The sequence below is a fragment of the Cynocephalus volans genome, chromosome 10, assembly GCF_027409185.1.
Source record: "Cynocephalus volans isolate mCynVol1 chromosome 10, mCynVol1.pri, whole genome shotgun sequence".
Taxonomy (NCBI): Eukaryota; Metazoa; Chordata; class Mammalia; order Dermoptera; family Cynocephalidae; genus Cynocephalus; species Cynocephalus volans.
In genome coordinates this window covers 104,304,085-104,330,197 of record NC_084469.1, presented here as the reverse complement: position 1 = coordinate 104,330,197, position 26,113 = coordinate 104,304,085, and the positions used below count along the sequence as shown (strand labels likewise).

The 26,113-nt window shown below is 41.8% G+C and overlaps 1 protein-coding gene across 1 annotated transcript in view; it reads left to right on the top strand.

The window, feature by feature from the left end:
• The first annotated feature begins 10,880 nt into the window (after positions 1 to 10,880).
• Positions 10,881 to 26,113, top strand: part of LOC134387602 (zinc finger protein 564-like) — a 46,428-nt gene continuing 31,195 nt past the window's right edge. Inside the window, exon 1 of the mRNA XM_063110025.1 lies at positions 10,881 to 10,952. Coding sequence (XP_062966095.1) covers positions 10,881 to 10,952 — 72 coding nt within the window. The remainder of the gene's footprint in view (positions 10,953 to 26,113) is intronic.

The following is a 26,113-nucleotide window of genomic DNA, read 5'->3' as shown; positions in this document are numbered from 1 at the left end:
ATGACATGATCCTATATATCGAACAGCCTAAAACCTCTACAAAAAAACTGTTGGAATTGATAAATGATTTCAGCACAGTAGCAGGATACAAAATCAACACACAAAAATCAGTAGCATTTCTTTTCTCCAATAGTCAACAGGCAGAACGAGAAATCAAGAAAGCCTGCCCATTTACAATAGCCACCAAAAAAATAAAATACTTAGGAATTGAGTTAACCAAGGAGGTGAAAAATCTCTATAATGAGAACTACAAACCACTGCTGAGAGAAATTAGAGAGGATACAAGAAGATGGAAAGATATCCCATGCTCTTGGATTGGAAGAATCAACATAGTGAAAATGTCCATACTACCCAAAGTGATATACAAATTCAATGCAATCCCCATCAAAATTCCAAAGACATTTTTCTCAGAAATGGAAAAAACTATCCAGACATTTATATGGAACAATAAAAGACCACGCATAGCCAAAGCAATGCTGAGCAAAAAAAATAAAGCTGGAGGCATAACACTACCTGACTTTAAGCTATACTACAAAGCTATAATAACCAAAACAGTATGGTACTGGCATAAAAACAGACACACTGACCAATGGAATAGAATAGAGAATCCAGAAATCAACCCACACACTTACTGTCAGCTGATCTTTGACAAAGGCACCAAGCCTATTCAGTGGCGAAGGGACTGCCTCTTCAGCAAATGGTGCTGGGATAACTGGATATCCATATGCAGGAGAATGAAACTAGATCCATACCTCTCGCCGTATACTAAAATCAACTCAAAATGGATTAAGGATTTAAATATACACCCTGAAACAATAAAACTTCTTAAAGAAAACATAGGAGAAACACTTCAGGAAATAGGACTGGGCACAGACTTCATGAATACGACCCCAAAAGCACAGGCAACCAAAGGAAAAATAAACAAATGGGATTATATCAAACTAAAAAGCTTCTGCACAGCAAAAGAAACAATTAAAAGAGTTAAAAGACAACCAACAGAGTGGGAGAAAATATTTGCAAAATATATATCTGACAAAGGATTAATATCCAGAATATACAAGGAACTCAAACAACTGTACAAGAAGAAAACAAACAACCCGATTAAAAAATGGGCAAAAGAGCTAAGTAGGCATTTCTCTAAGGAAGATGTACAAATGGCCAACAGACATATGAAAAAATGCTCAGCATCACTCAGCATCCGGGAAATGCAAATCAAAACCACACTGAGATACCATCTAACCCCAGTTAGGATGGCTAAAATCCAAAAGACTATGAATGATAAATGCTGGCGAGGCTGCGGAGAAAAAGGAACTCTCATACATTGTTGGTGGGACTGCAAAATGGTGCAGCCTCTATGGAAAATGGTATGGAGGTTCCTCAAACAATTGCAGATAGATCTACCATACGACCCAGCTATCCCACTGTTGGGTATATACCCAGAGGAATGGAAATCATCAAGTCGAAGGTATACCTGTTCCCCAATGTTCATCGCAGCACTCTTTACAATAGCCAAGAGTTGGAACCAGCCCAAATGTCCATCATCAGATGAGTGGATACGGAAAATGTGGTACATCTACACAATGGAATACTACTCAGCTATAAAAACGAATGAAATACTGCCATTTGCAACAACATGGATGGACCTTGAGAGAATTATATTAAGTGAAACAAGTCAGGCACAGAAAGAGAAATACCACATGTTCTCACTTATTGGTGGGAGGTAAAAATTAATATATAAATTCACACACACACACACACACACACACACACACACACACACACACACAAACCGGGGGGGGGGGAAGAAGATATAACAACCACAATTATTTGAAGTTGATACTACAAGCAAACAGAAAGGACATTGTTGGGGGGGAGGGGGGAGGGAGAAGGGAGGGAGGTTTTGGTGATGGGGAGCAATAATCAGCCACAATGTATAACGACAAAATAAAATAAAAATAAAAATAAAAAAAAGAAACCCAATATTCCAACAATTAAAAAAAAAAAAAAAAAAAAAGTACTTAGTAATTTGGAATGTTAACATAAGTTATTATGTCCTTTCCACTCATTTACTGATTGTCTAAGTTTCTATAGGCCTTTTGAGTTTTTTACACACTGTATGTGTAAGCTATGGTCAAAAGTAATACATAAAAGGTATACACAAAAATCTTTTGAACACCATAATAGAAGTTAAGTTTAATAATTGAGAACCACTGTAAAAAAGAAGCAACTCAGGTGTAAACAGAGAGAACTCTGGCAAACTGTGAACAGCTGAACAGCAAAGAAGATTGAATAACAGTTCCTGTTGTGTGACACTCTTGGTTGAGTGGCACAAGCTGTCCAAGCAGGCCATTAAATAATGCACAAAACTGCCTCATCTGTGACCATGTGGTTTGGTTTGCTGAGGACAGTCCTTGATTATGCCTGTTGTCCCAGCATAATTTTTTATAGCACTTCCTCTTTTTATCATGGATATGGTGTTTGAAAAATAAATATATCTAAGTATCCTTTTATGTAAGCTAAAGTAGGTTTATTAAAATAAATGACATTTCTAGGAAAGTGTAATACTTAGCACCTGACTTGTCTCATCATAAGGTTTGGCTGTGCCCGTATTTCCAGCCACTATTCACTGAACGTCTTTGTTAAGGTATGGGGAAGTAAACATGCCCAAGACACATCTGTCATGACAGAATTTTTAATTTATCGTTTCCACTGAGTTTGTACTCGCTAAAAAACATTCTTTTTTCCATTTTCATTGCCACTGCCTTTGAAAAATTATTTCTTTTCCCTAGATAATTACAATGATTTCCCATGTAGTGTTTATTGCATCAGTTTCTGTTTTTTCTTGCAAATATATAGCTGCTTCAGTGTCCTTTCTCTGGCATTCTGGAAGTATGCCTTTCTCCTTTGTTGAATCTTGCTCAGCATCTGCTAATTGATAAAGTCTAGTCTGCTTACACAGGCCACAAGCTTCTTTTATGAACTTCCCTCTATTGACTCCTTGTTGTGTACTGAATTTAGTCCCCCCCAAATTCATACTTTGAAGCCCTAAACCCCAAGGTATTGGTGTTTGGAGATGGGTCCTTTAGGAAGTACTTATGATTACATGGGGTCACGAGGGTTGGCCCTTATGATGCAATTTTTGGCTTACTAAAAAGAGTGGAAAGAGAGATCTCTTCCTTGTCTCCACTGTGTGAGGACACAGCAAGTAGGCGTCCTTCTGCAAGCCAGGAAGATGGACTTCACCAGGAAACAAATTGACCAGAAACCAGAACATGGAGTTCCCAGGCTCCAGAACTGTCAGAGATAAATGTCTGCTTTTGAGCCACTCAGCCCAAGGGATTTTGTTATAGCAGCCTGATCTAAGACACCCCTTCAGATAACCAGTGTTTGCATTTCTCTGCATTTTGTCAGTGGCCCTTGACCTTACTGTTCTCTCCAGGTGAGCTGATCGGCAGACCTCCACCTTTGTTCTTATAATGAGTAGTCAGACTCCTTTCGATGTTTCGATGTTTCGCTGCTTACAGGTGAAGCCTCAGACTTCCCTCTTCCCTTTTGTCCCACAGCTGCACAAGCTGTGAAGAAAGCCTGGAAATCTCTCCTCTGGTGCAGGCAGGAATTGCAGACCACACAAGGCCGTGCCCATGAGGAGAAACTCTTGCCCTGCCCTCCCCCCGCCCACTCCCAGTCCAAACCCAGGCCAGGCTCCTTTCCTTGCTCTCCAAGTCAATTCACACCTGTTTGTGAAGCCTGCCCTGCTCTCCCCAGAGACTAAAATTAAGTAATAAACCATTTCATATCCTCTTGGCATATGTGTGGTGGTGACCAGTCTTGACACCTGAACTAAAACTCGGGTGGGGATACACACCTACCTCTGCAGGTGATCATAACAGCAACAGAAAAGGTAAGATGTGTATATTGCAGTACACTTTGCTTGTTCTAGTGATAAATCCTGCAGATCTTTTCATATCAATAGATGCTGCCTTTTATATTTTTGAAGGTGAATGCAATGATGTTATTTATATAGGCAATTCTTTCCAAGTAGGCACTTACCTTATTATTAATTTTTGCTGCCAAAATTTTAACTGAATTGAAACTCAGATTGCCACATTATGGGGCATACAAACATATAAAACATGTATTTTTCCAAACTTCATTAATTTTTTACATTTTTATTATAAAATATATTCAGAAAAGAATGCACAAAATCCTTGTAATTATCATCGACATTCTTGAGTGGGCACTGGGCCGTCATTAGAGTCTCTTGATGTTCCCCTTTTTCTTGCATCACTGTCCTGATTCATTTGGTTATTCCCACCTTTACCATCTATTCGTTGTCAGTACGTAGAGTCTTTTAGTTTTGCCTCCTTTGAACTTTCAATAAATTAGTATTAATGGGATTACAATGGAAGGCTTATTGGTGGCCTCCTGGCCTCAGGATGCTTCATGCATGCCAGTGTCTGAGGCTGCAGGCCATCCAGTGTACTCATCCATTCCAATGGTATTGGTCTTTGAGCTTTATCAAGCTTATTTTTTGTTTCACTTATTGTTTTATTTCTTTATTTGGTTATTTATTGTTTATTTTTTCAAGGGCTTTCCTCTTGAAGCTTTTTAGATTCATATATCACAAGTTTGACTTTTCACGCATCCTGCCGCACGTGATTAGCAGGTCATACATCATTGCCTTCCTCTCTTCTCTCCCCTTGAGGTCCGGGATGATAACTGTCTCTCAACTTTTTTTCAGCTCCTGTAATTTTTTTCTCCAGTCCTATCTCTGCTGTTATGACCTGACACTAAAATGTTCTCTCCTGAAGGCCTAGAAAAGCAATGTTTTTCTTCATTATATCTTTATTCTACGTACCTGGCTTTTCTTGATGTGCCTGAATAGTTCCATGTAGCCAGGAAATTTCCCGTGCTGCTTCTAAGAGCCATGTGTTCCCCTGCTCAAGGTACTAGTTTTCTTGTTTCTCAATATGATGTACTCTCATAACCTTGCACACATTCTTTCTGTGTCTATTTAAATTCAAATTCCTTTTCATCAAGGTTGATTTACAGTGTATCTAAATGGGCTTCCCATGAGCAAAAGCAATCACACTACAGGAGGTTTTTCTTTACCTTTCAGTAACTAGTCTAAAGAAACAAAGGTTTTGCATTTTATCAAGATAATTTCCTGTGTTGTCTTTAACAGGTTTTTTGATTACTTAGGAAAAGTGAACCTTGAAAATATTAAGGCTTTAACATCCATGTAACTTTCTGTATTGCTTTTAAAGTCTTTGATTAGTACTCTAGTTAAAAAAATATTATTTTTGTAGTGACCTGTGATCCTGTTTTAATCAGGTGTTTTAAACCTTTTGATATATTTGGCAGGCTTTCCCAATATAAAAATTTTAAATTAAGTCTTTTTGACTTAAAATTAACTTTGAGATTTTTCCAGTTGGTCCCTGAAGAGCCTCAAAAGATGTACCTCTTATCTTATAGAGATATTAAATTATTAAACTTAGTTGGTAAATTGTATGGGAAACACTGTCAAATAATAAGCAATAGTAGATCATTTTTTCATTTACATTTATGGGCATGTTATTGATATAACTATTACAGAATTACATAAAATTCTTAAAATTCTAATGTCACCAGTTACAATTTTGGTTGTTATATTAAATCTTCTTTAAAATTATATTTGTATAAATATGTTATTGATGTAAGTATTCTAAAGATTATATAAGATATTTAAGAATCTGACAGTCCTGATGGAATGTTGTCAGTCATGATACTGGTTGTTACCTTAAAGTGCTGTATGCAATAGAAATAACCAAATTTCTTGGTCAACTGCTGATTACGATAAGCTTTCAGTTTTTAACCATGGCTGTTCTAAGTCTCTGTCATTTAAAGGCATCTGCAATCAAATTTATGAAAAAGACTAACACGTTCTCTTAGAAACAGGTTTCTAATAACTATAAGATCAAAGGACTAAATTAAAATGTTTTCAGAACTCTAATAAACTGATGGGTTCATAAAAGTGCAAGTCAAGATCTGGCAGAACAAAAATTAATTACATTACTTTGAATAGCTGACAAAGATAATGTTTTTATGACTCTTAGTATGTTTTCCAGATTTAAAGAAAATTTCTCTTTATAGCTATCTATACTTTATAGCAATTTGGTTAAGTGTACTTTTGTGATCAAAGGTTGAAGAATTTGCTTTTTCTCCCTACTTGATTCTGCCAAAATTTGGAAACTATTTGCAAGTATTCTTTAATATTTTTTGGCAATATGATTATTTACAACAGAAGTTAAATATGGTACCTCATGTAATCTTCAGGGGAATTGCTGAATATAAAATGGATATGCCTTACCTGAACCTGAAAAAAAGTGCCATTTTGCCTAAATTCCCCATGGTCATAGCACTCACTGTGCTAAGGTATTTGTAGTGGGCATGTATGCCCTGACTCAATGAATAATATATTAAAATTAAGTTAAATCCTTACCAGCTACAAATAATCTTGACCAAATGAGAACCCTTGAGCCACACCAGTTGAAATAAGTCAACATGACTGCATGTAAGTTAATCATGTTCTTCAAATTTATACATGAAAGTGAATGAATGAAAGGATGATTGTTGGGAAAACAGAATAGTTTAATCAGGCCCCCTCACCTTAGGTCCAGTTGGGGGTGGTGCAGCACATTCTTTGTAAACAAATTGTGTGTGTGTGTGGGTGGAGTTAGTGCACATGCACAGCATCACCATCTGGCTGGTATTTACTTCCCCGGGTGTCTGCCCTGCGCGGCTCATCCTCTTCAGCATATGGCTCTGGTGAACTTCTGCTTGGACAGCAGGATGGGCCAAGCTGGAGCAATGGCTGCAGCAGGTGCCAACATGGCAGACCTGTAGGCCAAGGAGGAAAGGTAGAGAGTGTGTAGAGCAGCAGCTCTGGACTGCTGGTAAGGCAGAGAGCTCGTGTCTAAAAATGGAGCATGTTTACTTTGCTGGCAGCTGCTCAGTTTTTCTTTGGACTTTGCTGGTAACAGTGGAATTTCTGAGTTTCTCTTTGGACTGCCTAGCTCTTAGATGTGTGCATGATGAATAAAGACTACTCTTTCTTCAACCAAGGCTCCAGGGGCCTTTTTTCTGGTTACCTAGCTCATAGACCTGTGTGTGAAGGGTTTGTGACCCAGTCTGGACAACGGGCTGGAGGGGTCTGTGAGCTCCAGATCCAGCCCTAGCTCTACAATTGGCGTTGCCATTGCAGGATTATGGGCAGTTAAAAGAGCCCGACAATGACTATCCTTGAATTCTTCATTAAACAACCTCAACTGGCCTATTCTTAATCCTAGAAAGAATAAACAGTGCTTCATGGTGGATTATCAACCATAGTACTGTGATGTCATCCATTTAAGCCCCTATATCCAAAACTCAATGTTATTGAAATTACTGCTTCCATCTGACTAACAACTGGCAAATAGTTTGCTATTATAGATTTGTCTAATATGTTCTGTCCAGTGCCTATTTGAACAGTCTCTTAGCTACAGTACATGCACTTCCCAAGAAACACGATACACCTTTGCCAGGTTACCCTGGGGGTAACTCAGCAGCCTGGCCATCTTACTCAGTCTTTTCAGTCAACATCTTAACTTCCATCCACCTTTCTCCAGGAGGACAGCTGTGATATGATACTGATGACATCCTCCTCTGAGATTTTTTTTTATATACTCATTAAAAACAATTACTCAAATAAATACAAATACTCAAAACAGTTTATATATAAAGGGATTGGTCATTGTTCTACATAGATTGAAAGGCTTGATTAATTTTCTGAAAATTATTTAGTAATTTTTATTTTCACTGTAGGAAAGTAGCTAAAAATGACCAAAAGAAAACCCAAATCAGTCAAAATAAAAGAAATAACAATTCAACCACAAATCGATAAAATTGAAAACAAAATTCATGCAGAATATCAATAAACCAAAAGTTGGTTCTTTGAAAAGATGAGTAAAGCTTATTAACCTCTGGTCTTGCTAACCCAGAAAAAAGAGAGAAGATATAAGCTTGTTAGCCTCAGTTTCCTCATCTTCAAAAGGCTGTAATAATGAATGTCCTTTAACCACCTTACTGAATGCGCTTCCAGTTCATCAGGGATTACAGTACTTCCCACTGTGACTGTGAGGAGTTAACATGCACAAAGTAATAACCTGGGCCTTGCACAGAGTTTCAGCTGTCAAATTATTCTTTATTTTTCTCTTTCCTCTGGCTAAATAATTTTCTTTATATTTCCCTGAAAATGCCCAATTCTTTTTCTTTTCAGTTCACTCACACTGTTCACTTTATGCTGGTGCTTCTCAAACTTTTATATGGCATATGAATTACCCAGATAATATCCTATTAAAATGCAAATTCTGATTTCTTGGATCTAGTGGAGGGTATGAGATTCTGCATTTCCGGCAGACTCCCTGGTATGGCTAGTATTTCTGCTCTGTGGGCCACACTTTGAGTCGTAAGGGTCTAGTCAACGTGGTAAATCTGAAATTTCCACCTGATTAAGCTCTAATTACCTCCTGCTGCCCAGCTCTATTGCTACTAGTTTACCAACGCACTGAAAATACATTGAAACATGGGTTGGAAAAAAATGTTATGCTGGAACATTGGATTTCAACGCTACATAAAACCACAGTAAACAAAGCAGTGTGGTATTAGCAAAAGAATAGCTAAAAAGATCAGTGGAACCAAATAGAGAGCATAGAAATAGACCCACACAACCATAGTCAACTGATCTTTGACAAACTCTTTAAGGGAGTTTGTTATCACCAAGAAACTCATTGCTTAGATAAACATTGTTTGCAGAAATCCTGGGAAAATGGGATGATTTTTAACCTATTGTATTTTAAACAAAGATGGGAATTATTTATAAATTGAGTAGTCCATATTAGAATAGTCATAGATATTGTAAAAGGCCTGAGAAACCATTACTCAATATGTCATAGTCAGTTATCCATTGTCTATATATACAATGTTTGGAATTTTTAGACTGCTTAGACTTTTCTGAACTTAACAGTGTATAACCACCGCCTTTTCTACTTTTTGTGCCAATTTACAACTCATGCTGAGAGAAAGTCTCCCCGGTTTGCAAACCTAATAAATTCCTCATTCACATTTCTTTGCAGATTGAAGTGTGGCAAGGGAATGGACCTTGCGGGGTTGTGCAAGAGCGCTCCCTCTACATCGGCCAGTGCTTCAGCTGTCCAACCATGCCGCCAAATGCCTCATTCCAAATTCCTGGTCCCTGGAGGACCTCAGGCCCTCCCTTCTGTTCTAGCGCACCCAGGCCAGGCTTGGCGCCCCTCCTGCTCTGAGAGAAGGGGAGGGCTGCGTTGAGCACTGAGTCTAGAATTTCTTTTTTTTTTTTTTTTTTTAAGATGACGGGTAAGGGGATCTTAACCCTTGACTTGGTGTTGTCAGCACCACGCTCAGCCAGTGAGCAAACCAGCCATCCCTATATAGGATCCGAACCCGCGGCCTTGGTGTTGTCAGCACCACACTCTCCCGAGTGAGCCACGGGCTGGCCCCTGAGTCTAGAATTTCTCGTGCACACTTGTGACCCGGGTCGAGAAGAAAGAAGCAAGAATGACCCACTGAGTACGGGAAGAGCGCATTGCCAGCTCTGTAAAACAAGGAGTAAGTTCTGCTGAAATGCAAATATCCCCCTGGAGGGACAGAAGTGGGCTTCAGGAGAAAGCTGAGCCGACTAAGGGCTGTGGTTAGAACCTGTCAATCTGGCTCCACTCAGTCACCTATTGGGTCGCTTCTCCTGTCACTCAGGTCCAGGGGCAGGAGCCTGAAGCAGTGTCCAATCATGGGCGCTGGGGCGGGGCCTCGAGAACTGTCCAATCAGGTGCTCCCAAACCGGAGCGCGCGAAGCTCCACAACCCAGTGGCGCCTTCTTCTCTCACGTCACCCACTGTGGGCATCCGGGTTCTGTTGCTCGCAGGGGACCTGAGTGGCTCTGACGCAGCCTGCGTTGCGCTGTGTCCTGCACGACAGCGCGAGCCATACGGAGGACGCGGGGACACCCGGAAGTGGGACATGGTGAGCGTCGGGCGGGCGTCCCGAGACGGGGAGCGGGGCCGGTTGGAACCGGCCGGAGCCGGCCGTGGCCGCGGGACCCGGGCCTCCCCGCTCTCAGCCCCGGAGTCTGCGGCCCCGAGTCCGCCGCCGGCGCAGCGCGGTCCTCGTTCCCCTTCGGCCGCAGGGTGGGGCGGGGCCGGCGGCCGGGACCCCGGGCGTCCTGTCGCGTCCCTGCGGCGGCGACATCGGCCCGGCCCGGAGCCCTCTCTGGGCAGCCCCTCGTGTCCCAGAGTGTGCGGTGACGGCGGTGTCCTCACCCGACTCGGGCTGTGGGACTCGTGCGTGGGAGGAGCTGTGGTCTGTGGATTCCCCTGTGTCTGCTTTCTTTCCGGGGACCGGTGTTCTTCCGTGTTGCAGTCCAGGACCCTGTCCCCGCAGCCAGCTCTTCCCAGGGCGGGCGATAAATCCCTAACTTTCCAGTTCCTTCTTCGCGTTCCCAAACGCTGACTTTTCCTCTGCAGCTCACAGCATTGTCAACTGCTTCATTGCACATACCAAACAGACCCACTATTAAAGACAAGGATGACACTTTAAAAAGATTCGTTTTCTATTTGTGGACCTTTCACCTCTGAAGAAAGCAGAGAAAAACAATCTGAAACTCCGCTGCCAAAAAATCTTTGTCTCTCCTTTTATCGTCTCTAAGCTCAGACATCAGAAGGTCTCTGGGATGAGGTTCCCCCTCGAAACTGTACAGACTGATGTGTCTTCCGCCCTCCCTCCTGTCTTTTCCTGGTCGTGGGTTTCAGAACTGCCTGGGCCTGACCCAGATGCCCATAGCTGCCGGGTCTTTTGGAGTGTCTAGTGAGTGTCAGGCCCTGAAGGACAAAGGGCAGCCTGAGGTATGGGGGTGGGGGTCCAGGGAGCAGCTGGAGGCCCCCAGGCTGGGAGGAATTGCCTGGTTTATCCTTCATTTAAATAGCTGACCTGAGGGCGCGTCACTTTTCTTCTTCCAACCCTAGTTACCATTCTTTGGTGACACATTGGTGGTCAGCCAGTTGGATTCTGGTATTTATGGGAAGAGAGAAACGATTTCTGCCCTCTAGATTCTCTGACTAGTGAAGAGAGAAAAGTATGTTAAAGGACAAGGGAAACCTATCTCATTCAGGTGGTGCAAGAATCTGAAAAGAGAAATGCACCTTGGGTATGGTGGAGGTTGGGGCCAGGACAGATGCAGTGTTGGCTCAGAGGGTGGTCATTGAGCATTAAAGTGAGCAGGATGGGTGTGGGGAGATGTCCCACATGACAGGATGACCTGAAGTGACACGTGAGTTAGACAAGTCTGCGCTCCAGTCAGGAGTGTCCCTCCCTAGGTTTTTCACTTAAAAAGGTGTTGCTTAGCCCCCCATGGATTTGTCACCCTACTTACCCTGGGTGACGGAGTTGCAAAGGATTACTCAAAGCCCATCTCTTCTGAGCAGTGAGAAGCCCCGAAGTGGTTAACTTCCCCGGAACCCTCAAGCGAGAGGCATCCCTTCCTTGGGAAATTAACCCCGAATTGGGGTTCTCTTCCTGCATTTATTTTCCAGACCAGGAAGTTACAGGAAGAGAACATAGGTGGGGTTATAGTTTAACAATATAGACTGGTAAATTTCAGTGAAACAAGTCAGGTGACATTTCATTAGACAATTAAGTGATCCACCAACAAAAGCTTGATCTAGCAAACATTCCTTTACAGCAATTTCTCAGTATCTTTACATAACAGTCAGTAACTAGTCTGTCCTTGAGCCGGCAACCTTGCTGTGTCACAAATCTTTATCTCACACCAGAGACTTTATAGTCTGAGGAAAATTTCCAGTCCTCCACAAGGTCAATATTTGAAACTGCAAGGCTTTGGAAAACCACACCCTGTGAAGTACATTTGCTTTAAATCCTCTACAGAAAGGTTAGTTCACTTATTTGGTTCTGTTTTTTCATTAAATGTAAAATATATTTTATCAGTAGAACTTGAAAGATAAGAAAATACTTACAAAAAGGCAAGACAGAGGATTTTAGAAAAAGAATCTAGTCATATTTAATTTGTTAATCATTCTTACTTATTTTTTTTCTAACTGAAAGTATATAGTAACTTTCTCAGATCTGTTGCTTTTTGTGAGGGGTGGGTGGGGTGGGGAGGGAGGGTGATTTGAAATGGAAATTTAGGGCCTACCTTGAGAATGCTGCCAAGGAATGGAAATAGGGAAAATGTCTTTTCCATTATGGCTGCAGAAAAATGAATACATTTCCACAAAAAAGGGTGGTAGATAAATTGGTAAATTACAAATATTCACTAAAACATTAGCGTCTCTCATTTGTGTGTGGAGAATTTGTGAGAGCAGATAAGGCGGCTGTTCTGTTTCCTGCTGTCTGGACTGAAGAGATTTTTGCTCAATTCTATTGGATAGGACTTGGCAACACCTAGAAGTGTTCAAGTATGATTGTTTACTAAATGATTTGTCATGGAAATAACGATGAAACATCATCTTTTTTGTCTGAAAAGGATAGATACTTGTACTTTTTTTGTTGAGCTATAAGATACAAATGTGTTATAATTTCCTTTCCTCCTATATACATAAACAGAGAGTTTGAGTGATCTTTGCTAGAGGTTTAAACCTGGGTATTTTGTCATTTAAAAGGAAGTGAGTAGCCTTGACTGGGAAGCGGAGGCCTGAGTGCAGTGACTGTGAGCTAAGGCCAATCCCGAGCCTGCAAAGGGAGGTCATTGAAGGCCCAGTAGCTCCCATCTGGGGAGCCTCCCCTGCAGGTGTCCAGCCTGCTCATACAGATCATGGAGGGAGCCTTTATACTGAGAGACTGTACAGATCCATGGAGAGCTGGGGATACACAGCAGATGCACTTGGGCAGGTGATGCCCTCTCTGAGGTTGACATTGTTATTGTCCTGGGGTTCTTTCTAGACAAGTCAAACAAATCTGGATTTAGGTAAGAAGTGACTTTATTCTAAAGGAGCATAGCAATAGGAGGAAAGTGCCAACTGTCAGATCTGCAAGGTCTCAAAGGGTGAGGTAGGAAAAGGCTTTTTTTTTTTTCCTCCATAGGGAGGAACAAACAGGGTTAGAGAGAACACAGGAGGGAAGGTGTGGTGGAGGGTGGCAAAATCAGATCCTAGATCAGGGAGTATTTTACCCTGAGGTCAGCTGGTTCTCAGGAGGGCAGTAAAGGAGGCGTTGTGTGCTGAATCAGGCTGCTGAGGGTGGTCTTAGTTCACAGGAAGGAGAGAAACTTAGACTAAGTTTGGTTGACCAGTATTTTGTTTTGAGTGAACAGGGAAGACTAATTATTTATGAGGCAAAGAATGGGAATTTGTAGAGTTCAGCTAATTATTTATGAGGGAAACAATGAGAATTTGGAGAGTCTGTGTCTGGCCTTGTCTGATTAAAAAAGGCCGGTGGGGACATCATCTAAGTGGTAATGGGAGGTGTATTTCTTTGCAGTAGTCTGCTTCTCTAGAACACTAAGGATGCTGCTGGTGGGGGTTTCTTTAATCATAGATATTTATAGGATTACAGAACTTGGGTAAAATTCAACATTGTCAACAGTTTGGTTTTGCATTCCCAGAGTGAGTTTAGTCAGAGTGTAATTTGTGCACACTGAGAACATCTGTGAGGGTCAGACTTAGAGAAAGATACCTTTGTGTTTGCCTTTTGGAGAAAATGTTTATGCATTTGAGAGTTTGTTTTTGTGGTATAATAAAAAATATATTTGGTGTTTGTCTCCAGTCTCTGGCACAGGGGTTCTAAAACCACTGGAATTTCCTGAATAATAGGAGTGTTTTTTGTTCCCTTTCAGATTATACAGGAGTTTGTGCTAATGAGGTGAATTAGGTGGGACCCCTGGATAGGCTTAGAATGGAGACTGGTGACCAGAAAGACCAAACCCATGATTACAGCATTGTGACTTCAAGCTGTAGCCACCAACTTCAGGAAGGGGAGGGAGGCTGTAGACGGTTCTGTAAAAACCCTTGAGCAGAGACATTCAGAAAGGTCACAGGTGAACACACTGATGTGCTGGGAGGGTGGTCCACCCCAAGAGGGAGAGCTTTGCCCTTTTCTCCTTCCCATGTCATATATATCTCTTCCATTTGGCTGTTCCTGAGTTAGATCTTTTGTAATGGACGGGTGAACTTGAGTAAAATATTTTGCTGATTTCTGTGAGTAGTTCTAGCAAATTATTGAACCTAAGGATGGAATTGTGGGAACCCCTGATTTATAGGCAATTGGTTAGAATGTACATGGCCCCCAGGACTTTCAATTCAACTGAACTGGGTGTAGTATTTTGGAGCTGAATTCTGAATTTCTGGGGTCTGTGCTAACTCTTGGTGGTGTCAAAATTGAGCTGTTGGATACTGAGTTGGTGTTGGAGAACTGGTTATTATTCAACAAACACCATTCATTTGGAGTCAGAAAAAAGACACCACAGATCAGGACCTTAAACTGACTGCGGATGAGTGTTTGGCTGCGAGTAAGAATTGAGATCCTGGAGGAGGGAGCATTTCCACACTGTGAAGAGAGGAGAGTAGGATGTGTGGAGCTCCCAGAATTAAATTTCCTGCCTGCTCAGTTTGAAAGGAAATTTCAAAAGGAGTGAGCCACCATGGGCTATATCTTCATAGGGGTGGTCCCCAAGCTTGGAAACATGTTTAACCTTATGAATATAGGTTTCCTTATGAACTGTGGGTGAAGCAGGCTGCTAGGTAAGAGATCCCAGAGAGAAGAGGCCAACATGCCTCCTAAGCCAAGGGGAAGGAGGGAGTCATGAGACACGTGTGCTTAACCAGTGCGTGGAGAGCAAGAGAGAAAAAGAGAGACCTGTGAGCCAAAGCCTTTATTGGGGAAAGGCGTTGCCCAAGCAGGTTATCCTAGGGTAGTTTTAAGCAACCCAGATAGCTCTGCTTCCCACTTGTTTCTCTTACAGGATCTTGCTGCCATGTAATTCCAGTTTCTTGTAGCATTTTTAGAATTTTATTCCATGATTTGAGTCTAAGAGTTTTTTTGCTGTTGTTATTGTTGAAAATCTGAGTGGACTGAGTGATAATATCTGAAGAAGCTAAGAGAATTCTAGACATAAAATATTTGTTTTATGCTAAGTTTTGTTTTGTTTTGTTTTTGGTGGCTGGCTAGTAAGGGGATCCAAATCCTTGACCTTAGTGTTATAACAAGTTTTATGCTAAGTTTAATAAGAATGTATCTTTTTCTTCTTTTTTTTGTGGCTGGCTGGTACTGGGATTCAAACCTGTGACCTTGGTGTTATGAGGCTGCATTCTTTTTTTTTTTTTTTTTTTTGTCTTTTTCGTGACCAGCACTCAGCCAGTGAGTGCACCGGCCATTCCTATATAGGATCCGAACCCGCGGTGGGAGCATCGCCGCGCTCCCAGCGCCGCACTCTCCCGAGTGCGCCACGGGCTCGGCCCATGAGGCTGCATTCTAACCAACTAAGCTTCCCCAGCCAGTCCTAATAAGAATATAAACTCCTACAGACTTACCACCAATGTAAATAAATAGGGCTTGGTCAGTACTTGTGTGTCTCTCTTATCTCACCTCCCTTCTGCACCCAGAGAGGAGCAGTCCTGATTCTTTTGGTTATCCTTTATAGCCTTACCATATATTTATCATGAAGTAGGGCTTTGGCTATTTTTGGTCTTCAGTATGTTAATATTACCATTAATAGTACCCTTAATATTATGGAGAAAAGGTTTTTTATGGTTCTGTTGCATCAGTCTGCTGCATACTTGCTGCTGTTTGAGGCTGTGGGTCACCCAGTTTACTCACTCGTTTCACTGTTTTGGGGACTTGTGCTGTTCCAAGTTTATTGTTTTGATCATTTTGACAATGTCATTCTTGTTTATCCCTCCAAGTCCTAATGCATCAAAAATTTTTTACACAGTGGGAAAAATTGGTGGGTTGTAGATTATGGATAAATTCATGTTTACTAGAAAATACTGTTGGAGTATGTGGATTAACTGTATGACCTTTCACACATGTGTGTTTATATATTCCTTGTAATTTGCCAGTGCTTGGAATTATCCAACTTCTTAATTTGTGCCCATCTACTGTTAAGCAGAATCTTGTCATTATGTATTAGTTTTTACTGATTACCATTGGCCTTGAGTGTTTTTCCTCTATGGTCTTTCATCTTCCGTGAAATGGTTTTCAGGCATTTTCTCATGTTTAATTCATTTGTATATTTATTGTTTTCTTTCTTTTTCTTTTTTAACATCCTCTGCACACTAATTCTTTTTCACTTATAGAGGTTGGAAGTATTTTCTTATAGATGGTTGTTCTTTTCACTCCATGCCACAGTTAGATGTACTCTTCTTAATTTTGTTTTTTAATTTTATTTATTGAATCAAAATCGATTATACATATTTTGGAGGTTGAACATTGAGATATGTTGATCAAATGAATATTACTAGCATATATATTGTTACAAATCGTAATTATTCTTTATGCCCCTTGTCCAACCTCTCCACTTCCCCCATTCCCTCTCCCTCCCCCCTATAATTGCCCTAGATTTCGTCTCTCCTTCTGAAAGAATAATGTTTACTCTGTTAATTTGTTGCTTAGATGATCTGTCCAATGCTGAGAGGTGTGATCAGGTCCCCCAATATTATCCTAGAGCAGATGCTTCTTCTGTCACTCTGAAATGGGTTTTGTGGAAAGAGACATCCTCTTCTTTTCTTTGTCTCTGCTGGTGACTCTTCTTGTGTGAATGCACTCCAGTGGTTGGCGGACCATCTGTGTGGGCTGTGGTGTCTAGCTGCTTTTGCAGCAGCCATGGTTATTGTGGTGGCTGTGGTGGGCCACCCACGTGGAGGTGCTGTTTTTGGCATGCTCCTTGGCACTCGTGGTATGCCTGGTTGTGGGTGTGTTTGGTCTCCTTCTCTATGCCTCTGGTCCCTGGGCAGGCTCCAAGGCGCTGGTGGCATGTGCCTGGTTGTGGGAGAGGGCCAGTCCCCTTCTCCATGTCCCGGGTCCCTGGGCAGGCCCCGAGGTACTGGCGCAGTGTGCCTGGTTGTGGGAGGAGGGTCCGGTCCCCTTCTCCAAGCCTTGGGTACCCAGGTGGGCCCCAAGGTGCTGGCGTTTTGTGCCTGGTGTGGGAAGAGGGTCCAGTCCCTGTCTGCATGCCTCTGGGCAGGGTGGGCCTTGAGGTGCTGGCACAGTGTCCCTGGTTGTGGGAGAGAGGTCAAGTCTCCTTCTCCTTGCCTCGGGTCCCTGGGTGGGCCCCGAGGTACTGGCATGGTGTACCTTGTTGTGGGAGGAGGGTCTGGTTCATGGCTCCATGCCTTGGGTCACTGGGTGGGACCCAAGGTGCTGGCTTGGTATACCTGGTTGTGGGAGAGAGGTCTGTTCTCCTCCGTGCCCTGGGTCCCTGGGTAGGCTCCGAGGTGCTGGCATGTTGTGCCTGGTTGTGGGAGGGTGGTCTGGTCCCCAACTCCATACCCCAGGTCCCTGGGTGAGCCCCAAGGTGCTGGCTCAGTTTGCTTAGTTGTGGGAGGGGGGTCCAGTTCCCTTCTCCATGCTTCAGATTCCCAGGCTGGCCCCGAGGCACTGGTGCAGTTTGCCTGGAAGTGGGAGTGGAGTCCGGTCCCCAGATCCAAGCCTCCAGTTCCCAGGCAGGCCCCAAGGTGCTGGTGGTGTGCCTGGGCCGGAACTAATTTTTTTTGTCCTTTGCTTCTAACACGGGGGAACTTCCTGTGGGAACCAGTACTTGAGCTGTGTAGTTGTTTAAATTACTACTTTGAGGGCTGGCCCGTGGCTCACTCAGGACAGTGCGGTGCTGACAACACCAAGCCAAGGGTTGAGATCCCCTTACAGGTCATCTTTAAAGAAACAAAAAAAAGATAAATTGCTACTTTGCTGCTGTTTCCTTAGGGAAGGCTTTTTGTGTAGCTCAGGGTTTAATGGTTGACCTTATAGGTACTTCTGGCTCTCCAGAGACCCATTGGATCTGTATTCTGTAGAATCTCTGATCTGAGCCTGAGTTATTTCATCAAACTGCATCCCATGCAATTCTGCATTCCTGACCAGTCTCCTCTGAGTGGTCCTGTGCTGATTGGGGACAGATCAGCTGTCCTTGCTGTGTCCCAGTGTTCCCCTGTTGGGCCTGTCTCACCCACCACCCATGCTCCAAACACTTCCCATGGGACAGGCCCTGTGCTGGTCCCTTGCGATGACTCACTGGCCTCTGAATGGCTCCCTTTTTTCAGTTGTTCTGGCTCCTCTCTCCTGCGTGGGTCCATGGGAACCCTATTAGTGATCTTGCTGTCCTGGGGGCCGTCAAGGCCCTCTTCTCCCACTCTGCCTCTAAGTAACTCCATCTGAAGGGCACAGCCGAAGCTTCTGCCGGCTCCTGCTCCACGTGCTCATCAGCTCGAGCCTTAAAGCAGCCGCGGCCCGAAATGCTCAGAGCGGTTTTTTCTTTCTCTCATTGTGGTTTCTCCTGCCTTCATGAACTCTGTAGGTCTCTCCTCCTCTTCCCCTGAGCTCCAGCGGCCCCGGCTTGGCTGATATTACATTTTTATAGTTGTAAATTTGGTTGATATGTGGGAGAGAGTGACGCTGCAGACCAGCTATTCTGCCATCTTGATTGGATCCAGTCTACTGTTCTTAATTTTAATAGAGTAAATTTGTCAGTCTCTTCCATTGAGGTGTATTTAATTTTCTTATATAGGAAAACCCATCCTACTGTGAAGTCAGAAATAAAACATTTATAACTTCTGAAAGTGTTCTATTTTGGTCTTTCACAAGTGTTGTTATTTTTTTCTAATTTCGTCTTGAGGTCTCTCTCTGGAGACTGGCTGTAAACTGTAGTGTTGCCCTGGTGGGGCTCCTGGGAATTTGGTTGTGGATGTTTACAGTGTGTCAGCATGAGATACTTCTTTATCCTGGTGGACAACCTAATGCCTGAGTGTTCCACATGTGACCAGGTATCCCTCTTACAGGAAACCTGTTGATACTGGCAGACTTCCTTTTGGCTCTTGTCTGACCAGTGTCCAGTTTATTCCTACCAAGATAAGTGCTCTCTAAGAGAGCCCCAACCAGGAAAGGAGTTAGGTTTGGAAAAGGAGTTAGGTTTTATCTGTCTGTCCTATAGGGTGCTGGTCACCAGGAGGCAGCTGCATAAGGCAGATACCTGTATTAACCAGATCGGGGAACTGGGAGGAGATGTTGAACTAGAAACTGTCAAGGGTGAATAAGCCCTGCTTCTGGTATGGGGAAGTTACACCCATATTCCGTAGGCAACTATACAATTAATTGATTAGTGTATATGAAGATGATAGACAGGAGATTGATTGTTCTTCTGTAGATAACCATTTCTTATTGCCCTGTGTGTTAAAATGTCCGTCATTTCTATTCCTGTGTGACAATAACTACTCTGTTTGTAGGTTCTTGTAACTTAAATAGATGACTTGGTTTTAGAATTTACTATTTTCCATTGGTCTATCTGTTCTTCTTTCTGCTGCTACAATAATGTCCTGATCACTATACAGTTAAAAGCCTTGATGTGTGTTAGGGAAAGGGCCTTCCTATTTTATTCACTTTGGGTTGCCATAACAAATTACCATACACTAGGTGGCTTAAACAACAAACATTTCTTTCTGATGGTTCTGGAGGCTGAAATTCCAAGTTCAAGGTGCCAGCAGATCTGGTGCCTGGGTAATGATCTGCCTCCTGGGTCACAGATGGCTGTCTTCTCCTAGTATCCTCACGTGGCAGAGAATAGAGAGGAAGCAAGCTGTCTCCTATTTTTTCTTATAAGGGCACTGATTCCATTCATGAGGGCTCCACCCTCATGATCTCATCCAATCCTAATTACCTCTGGGTGGTGACACCTCCTGATACCAACACATTGGGAGTTAGAATATCACACATTCAGTCCATAACACTTCCTAACAGTGTTCCTTATAAAATCTTGGCTTTTCTTAGAAATTTGTCTTCTATTTCACCTTTTAGAAGTAGCTTTTCTTAAGTTCAGCAACATGCCAAAGAAACCTGGTTGTGAACTTCATGGAATTTAACATAACACTATATCTATTTGGGAGAGCTTATATCATGGTGATGTTCAGAGTTCTTCCTAAGGACATTGGTCATCTTTCCTTTTATTTCATTATACTTTTAGTTTTTTTCAATGTATACATTTTCTGTTATCATCGTTTCATAACCTTCATTAGACATGTTTTAGAACTTCCAGAAAATTAGTTTTAATTAAAATTAATTTTAATAGGCTATGTTACCTTCTAAAAATTTATTTTAAATGACTTATTGCTAATCATTCAAAATTCATTGATACTTAATTGAGTAATGAGTTTGCATTGTAGAATCTTGGTGAAAATATATATGAGATAAGCAAATAAAACAATTTCACAGTCAACTGAAACACTGTAAAGGGAATATCCATCTAATGACAACCAGGTCAATACTGGGTGGAAGCCTTCTCACCACACACCCCACTTTAAATGATTCCTGAAGGCCAAATTATGCCATCTTTCTTCAGGTGGAGCCAATATTGTAAATTATAAGATAATTTCCTTGCTTTTGTTAACCTGTGTATAGATTCCTACATCACTGTATTTTATGTTTTTGCATGATGGTATCAATACTGTATGTACTATAGAATATCAGGGTTTTTTATTTTTTGTTTTGTTTTTTTACACAGTTATGGATCTTCCATGGAATGGTAGTTTATTCATTTTTCAAAAAATAGATTTTAATGTAGTGTCCCCTTATCTGCCATTTCATTTTCTGTGGTTTCAGTCACCCTATGTCAAGAAGAAGGGTGAATACAGTACAATAAGATATTTTGAGAGAGAAAGAAAGGAAGAGACCACATTCACATAACTTTTATTACAGTATATTTTTATAATTGTTCTATTTTATTATTAGTTATTGTTGCTACTGTCTTACTGTTCCTAATTTATAAATTAAACTTTATCATAGGTATATATGTATAGGAAAAAACAAAGCGTATGTAGGGTTTGGTACTATTCAAGGTTTCAGGCATCCACCAGAGGTCTTGGAACATATCCCCTGAAGACAAGGGGGAACTATTATATAACTGAGAGCTGTTTTAGGTTGCAGAAAAGTTGACCAGATGGTATAGAGAGTCTCCATATACCTCTTTTTCCAGCTCATAGTTTTTCCTATTTTTAACATTTTGCCTTAGTATAGTGCATTTTTTACTTTATGTACCAATATATTATATTTGATGGTGGTGAAAATTGATGAACCACTACACTATTATTAACTAAAGTCCATACTTAATATTAGGGTTTGCTTTGTGTTGTATGGTTTTGTGGGTTTTGAAAAATACATGTGTCATGTATCCACCATCAAAATATCATAGAGAATAGTTAAAGTGAAGGCCGTAAAAATATTCTGTACTCCACCTATTTATAACTGTTTTCTCACCCTGCCCCTCAATCCCTCCCCATTTTGGGGGGCATTATTGAGTGTTCTCTAACTTGGTAGCATAACTATACATATGTGAAAACTCGCAATTATGCTTAAAATAGTATGAGTGTATTTTTAAAATAACTAATAGAAAACAAACAAAAATGATTTCTTTTTTTTTCTTTTTCGTGACCGGTACCCAGCCAGTGAGTGCACCGGCCATTCCTATATAGGATCCGAACCCGCGGCGGGAGCGTCGCTGCGCTCCCAGCGCCGCACTCTCCCGAGTGCGCCACTGGCTCGGCCCCAAAAATGATTTCAATGGCTAGATGGTTAGCTCAGTTGATTAGAGTATGATGCCGAGAACACTGGGGGTTAGTGTTCAATCCCTGTACTAACCAGACACCCAAAAACAAAGAACAAACAAAAAATGTTTTCATGTTGTAAAAGAATGTTAACTTCCGAACCTTGCTTTTATGTGTGCTGACACTTCTTTCCACCACCATGGGATCCTTTGGTAGAATTGAAGGACTGAGGAAGAAAGACTGTGGTCCTTTCTTGAAACCCCATCTGATGTTAGCAAACACCCTCTGTAGTCAAACCTGCCCTCACCTCACGAACACAACCAGATAGAAGGGAGGGGATTCCTGGGCAAGTTCCTGGAGTCAGACTGCTGGGATTTCTGCATTTCTGAAACACAGAGGCATTCCCCATGATTTTCCCGAAGGAATGTCCTTAGGGGCATCCTAATTTTTAGATATTAGCATCATGTCTCTCCAGGGCCAGTTTTGTGACCCCTTCCAGCTCTATATTTTTCTTTTCGAGATCTTTCTTTGTACCTTCTTGCTGGGAAACCTCTTTGGGAAGTGACACCCAACCCATTCTTTGGAAGATTTCTCTACAGCATCTCCAGGTGGCTGTGAGGTGAGATGGTGGAAGAAGCAGTGGCGGAACCCTGGGCATGGGACTCCTACAGGTAAGCACTGCACCTGAAACCCCTGCAGCCTCAGAATCATCAGCTCGTAGCCCCAAACGCAATCATACAGTAGTCTGACAACTGAAAAAGAACCCAGGCTAACATTTTTTTCTCAGCACTGCTTTTGTTGGTTGAGTCTCATTAGTTTAGGTATGTTGTGTTTTTGTATGTTTTGTTGTGTTTTATTTCATTCATTTCAGAATGTTTTGTAATTTTCCTTGTTATTTTGTTTTTTGATGCAGTTGTTTAATGCTGTATTTTGGAAGTACGTAATGGGTTTGGTTTTACAGTTTCACAGCTCGAGCATTTTGCCTCATTATGAATCTTAACCTCAAGTCTCACTCATATCTGATTTACATGACATTGAGATGACACTTTGGGCTTCAGAATTCATGCTGGAACAGTTAAGACTTTTGAGGCTGTTGGGATGGAACAAATGTATTTTTGCATGTGAGAAGGACATGAATATTGGGGCCAGGGGCCAAGGACTGAGTGTATGTGTCCCCTCAAAATTTATGTTGAAACACTCCCACCTAATTTGATGGTATTAGGAGGTGATTTCTCAGGGCTGGCCCGTGGCTCACTTGGGAGATCATGGTGCTGACAATACCAAGTCAAGGGTTAAGATCCCCTTACCAGTCATCCTTTTTTTTAAAAAAATAAATAAATAAAGGAGGTGACTTCTCTATGAGGTAATTAGTGCCTTTATAGCAGTACCTAGAGAACTTCCTTCACTCTTTACCATATGAGGATACATTGAGAAGACAGCTGTCTATGAACCCAGATCAGGCCTTCACTAGACACTGAATGTACCAGCACCTCCATCTTGGGCTTGTTGGCCTCTCAAACTGTGAGAAAAAAATGTTCGTTGTTTAAGCCACCTAGTTTATGGTTTGTTTGTTTGTTTGTTTGTTTGTTTGTTTATTTATTTATTTATTTATTTATTTATTTAATATTTATTCATTTATTCATTTATTTATTTATTTATTTATTTTTAAAGATGACTGGTAAGGGGATCTTAACCCTTGACTTGGTGGTGTTAGTACCACACTCTCCCAAGTAAGCCACGGGCTGGCCTTGTTTTTTGTTTTTTAGTAAACCAAGCTGGCTAAGACACAACCCAATTTAAAAATAGGAAAGGATGTAAATAGACATTTTTCTAAAGAAGGTATACCAATGACTGTAAGCACATAAAGATGTTCAACATTACTAACCGTTAGCAGTGTCTATTAGGATTGCTACTATCAAAACAAAATAACTAATGTTGGCAAAGATATGGAATGATTATGACCCTTGGATGGTTATGTAAAATGGTACAAATGTTGCTGAGAAAGGTATGACAGATTTTCCCCAAATTAGAAATAGCATAGAGTTTAGCATTTCCATTTCTGGGAATGTATCCAGAAGTGTTGATAGTGGAGTCTCTGAGGTATTTCTACATGCATATTCATGTGGAAGCAACCCAAATGTTCATCAGAAGGTGAATGAATAAGCATAAGCAAAATGTAGTGTATATATAAATGGAATATTGAAACAGAGTAAGGCTAGGCCCATGAACCAAACCGACTCCATTTTTTTTCTTTCTTTTTGTTTTTTTTTAAAGATGACCGGTAAGGGGGTCTTAACCCTTGACTTGGTGTTGTCAGCACCAGGCTCTCCCAAGTGAGCTAAATGGCCATCCTTATATGGGGATCCGAACCCTTGGCCTTGGTATTATCAGCACCACACTCTCCCGAGTGAGCCATGGGCCGGCCCTAAACTGACTCCATTTTCCCTGCAGAGGACACTTTGTTACTTTTCCACTCCTCAGTCATGAGACCCCTCAGGACAAATGATATCCCATGGGCTGCGCTAATAAAATAGAATGAGATAAGAGAGGAAAGAGATATTTACTGAGTTGCAGAACTCCTCCCCAAGACTTGTTAACCATAATTGTAAAAGTTCAAAATTAACCTTAAGACCCCTTTAGGAATTTCCACCTGTGCATAAAACATCAAGGTGACTGCTACAGCGACCCTCCTGGGGTGACAATGATGAACACCACTGCCATTTTGGACCTACTGAGCTTGCACCAGTGACACAATCAGGAAGAACAGAATGGACCACCTCCAGTGACTCTAGCCTGTACCCCTTAACTCCTTTTCCTATAAAAGACCCTGAACAGTTGCCTCAGGGGACTGTCACTACTGTTCACTGTCACTACTCTCCTTATGCGTAAGTCTGTCTCCTCTTTTAATAAAGCGTTGCTTGCTTGCTTTACGGCTTGGTACTTTGTTCATTTCAATGACTTTGGAATCCAAGAGCCTAATTTAATCACTCACAAAAATTGGAAAGCCTTGGGCACCAGAGAAGACTAACTGCGAGAGGCAAGTGGCCACTGGGACTATTTTGCTTCCATGTCTCTGCTACTGGTAAGTCTCTCCTGGAGTTCCCAGCCTAAACCTGACAAGGCAATGCTTTATTCTCTTTTACTCTCTTCCCCCTTTCTTCCTCTTTAAAGTGACTGCCGGACAACTCAGCTTAAACTCCTCTCAACCTGTGAGAAGCATGCTCCCTCTGGCTGGCAGTGGCTTGCCCTGATGGCTTGTCCTGACGAGTGACTAGCAGAGGTGGGAAGGCCAGTCCTATACTGTGAAGATCTTGCTTGAGCAGGTTCCCCCTGATGGGGGATTCATGACAGTAATTGGGATTCAATCCCATGCCGCACAGTGACTGCTAAAATTATCTTTTAATTTCTCTGATTTTCTGAGCCCTCTTCTGCTGTTTGGTTGGATTGTATTCACTTCTATGTAGGTGCACCCTGGAGGAATCTCAGCCATGCTTTGCTTCTGACTTTCTGAGCCCTCTTCTGCTGTTCTGTATAGGTGTACCCTGGAGGGCTCCTGGCTATGCTTTGTTTCTCTGATTTAAATTTAGTCGGTACTTTTCTTCTTTGTGCTGACCACAGTGGGGATAACTGCTTTTATCAATTACTGTCAGTGGAATAAATTGGCTCCACCGATTGGGACTAGGATAAACTGGACCCCACTGCTCCTCTTTTCTCTTTGCTTGGTTAGACATTTAGTTGAGTACCAGTAATCTGAATAAACCTTCCAATCCTTGCACCAACTTTTGGACTTTCAGGTCATTTGTTTAATGCGGGGGGGCATGCCACTCCTGGTCTGTTGGCAACAATATTACTCAGCCCTAATAAGGGAGAAAATTCTGACATATGCTACTAAATGAATGAACTGTGAGGACATTCTGCTATGTGAAATAGGCCTTCTATATAAGCATAAATATCATACAATTCTACTTTAGTGTGAGGTACCTAGAGTAGTCAAGTTTATAGAGAAAGGTGCTTACCAGGGGTTGGGGGTGATGGGGGATGGGGAGTTATCCTCCAATAGGCATGGAATTTAAATTTTGCTATGTGTAGAGTGTTCTAGAGATTGATGGTAGTGATGGTTACACACCAATGTGAATGTACTTAATGCCACTGAACTGTACCTTTAGAAATGATTAAAATGGTAAATTTTATGTAATTTGTACTTTGCAATAGAAAAAGGGGAGGGAATTACCACAGTACTGCACAGACCCCATTTGACCCCAGTATACCAAGCAGACTTAACTGTCCTTCTTACTCAGAGTAAGTTTGTC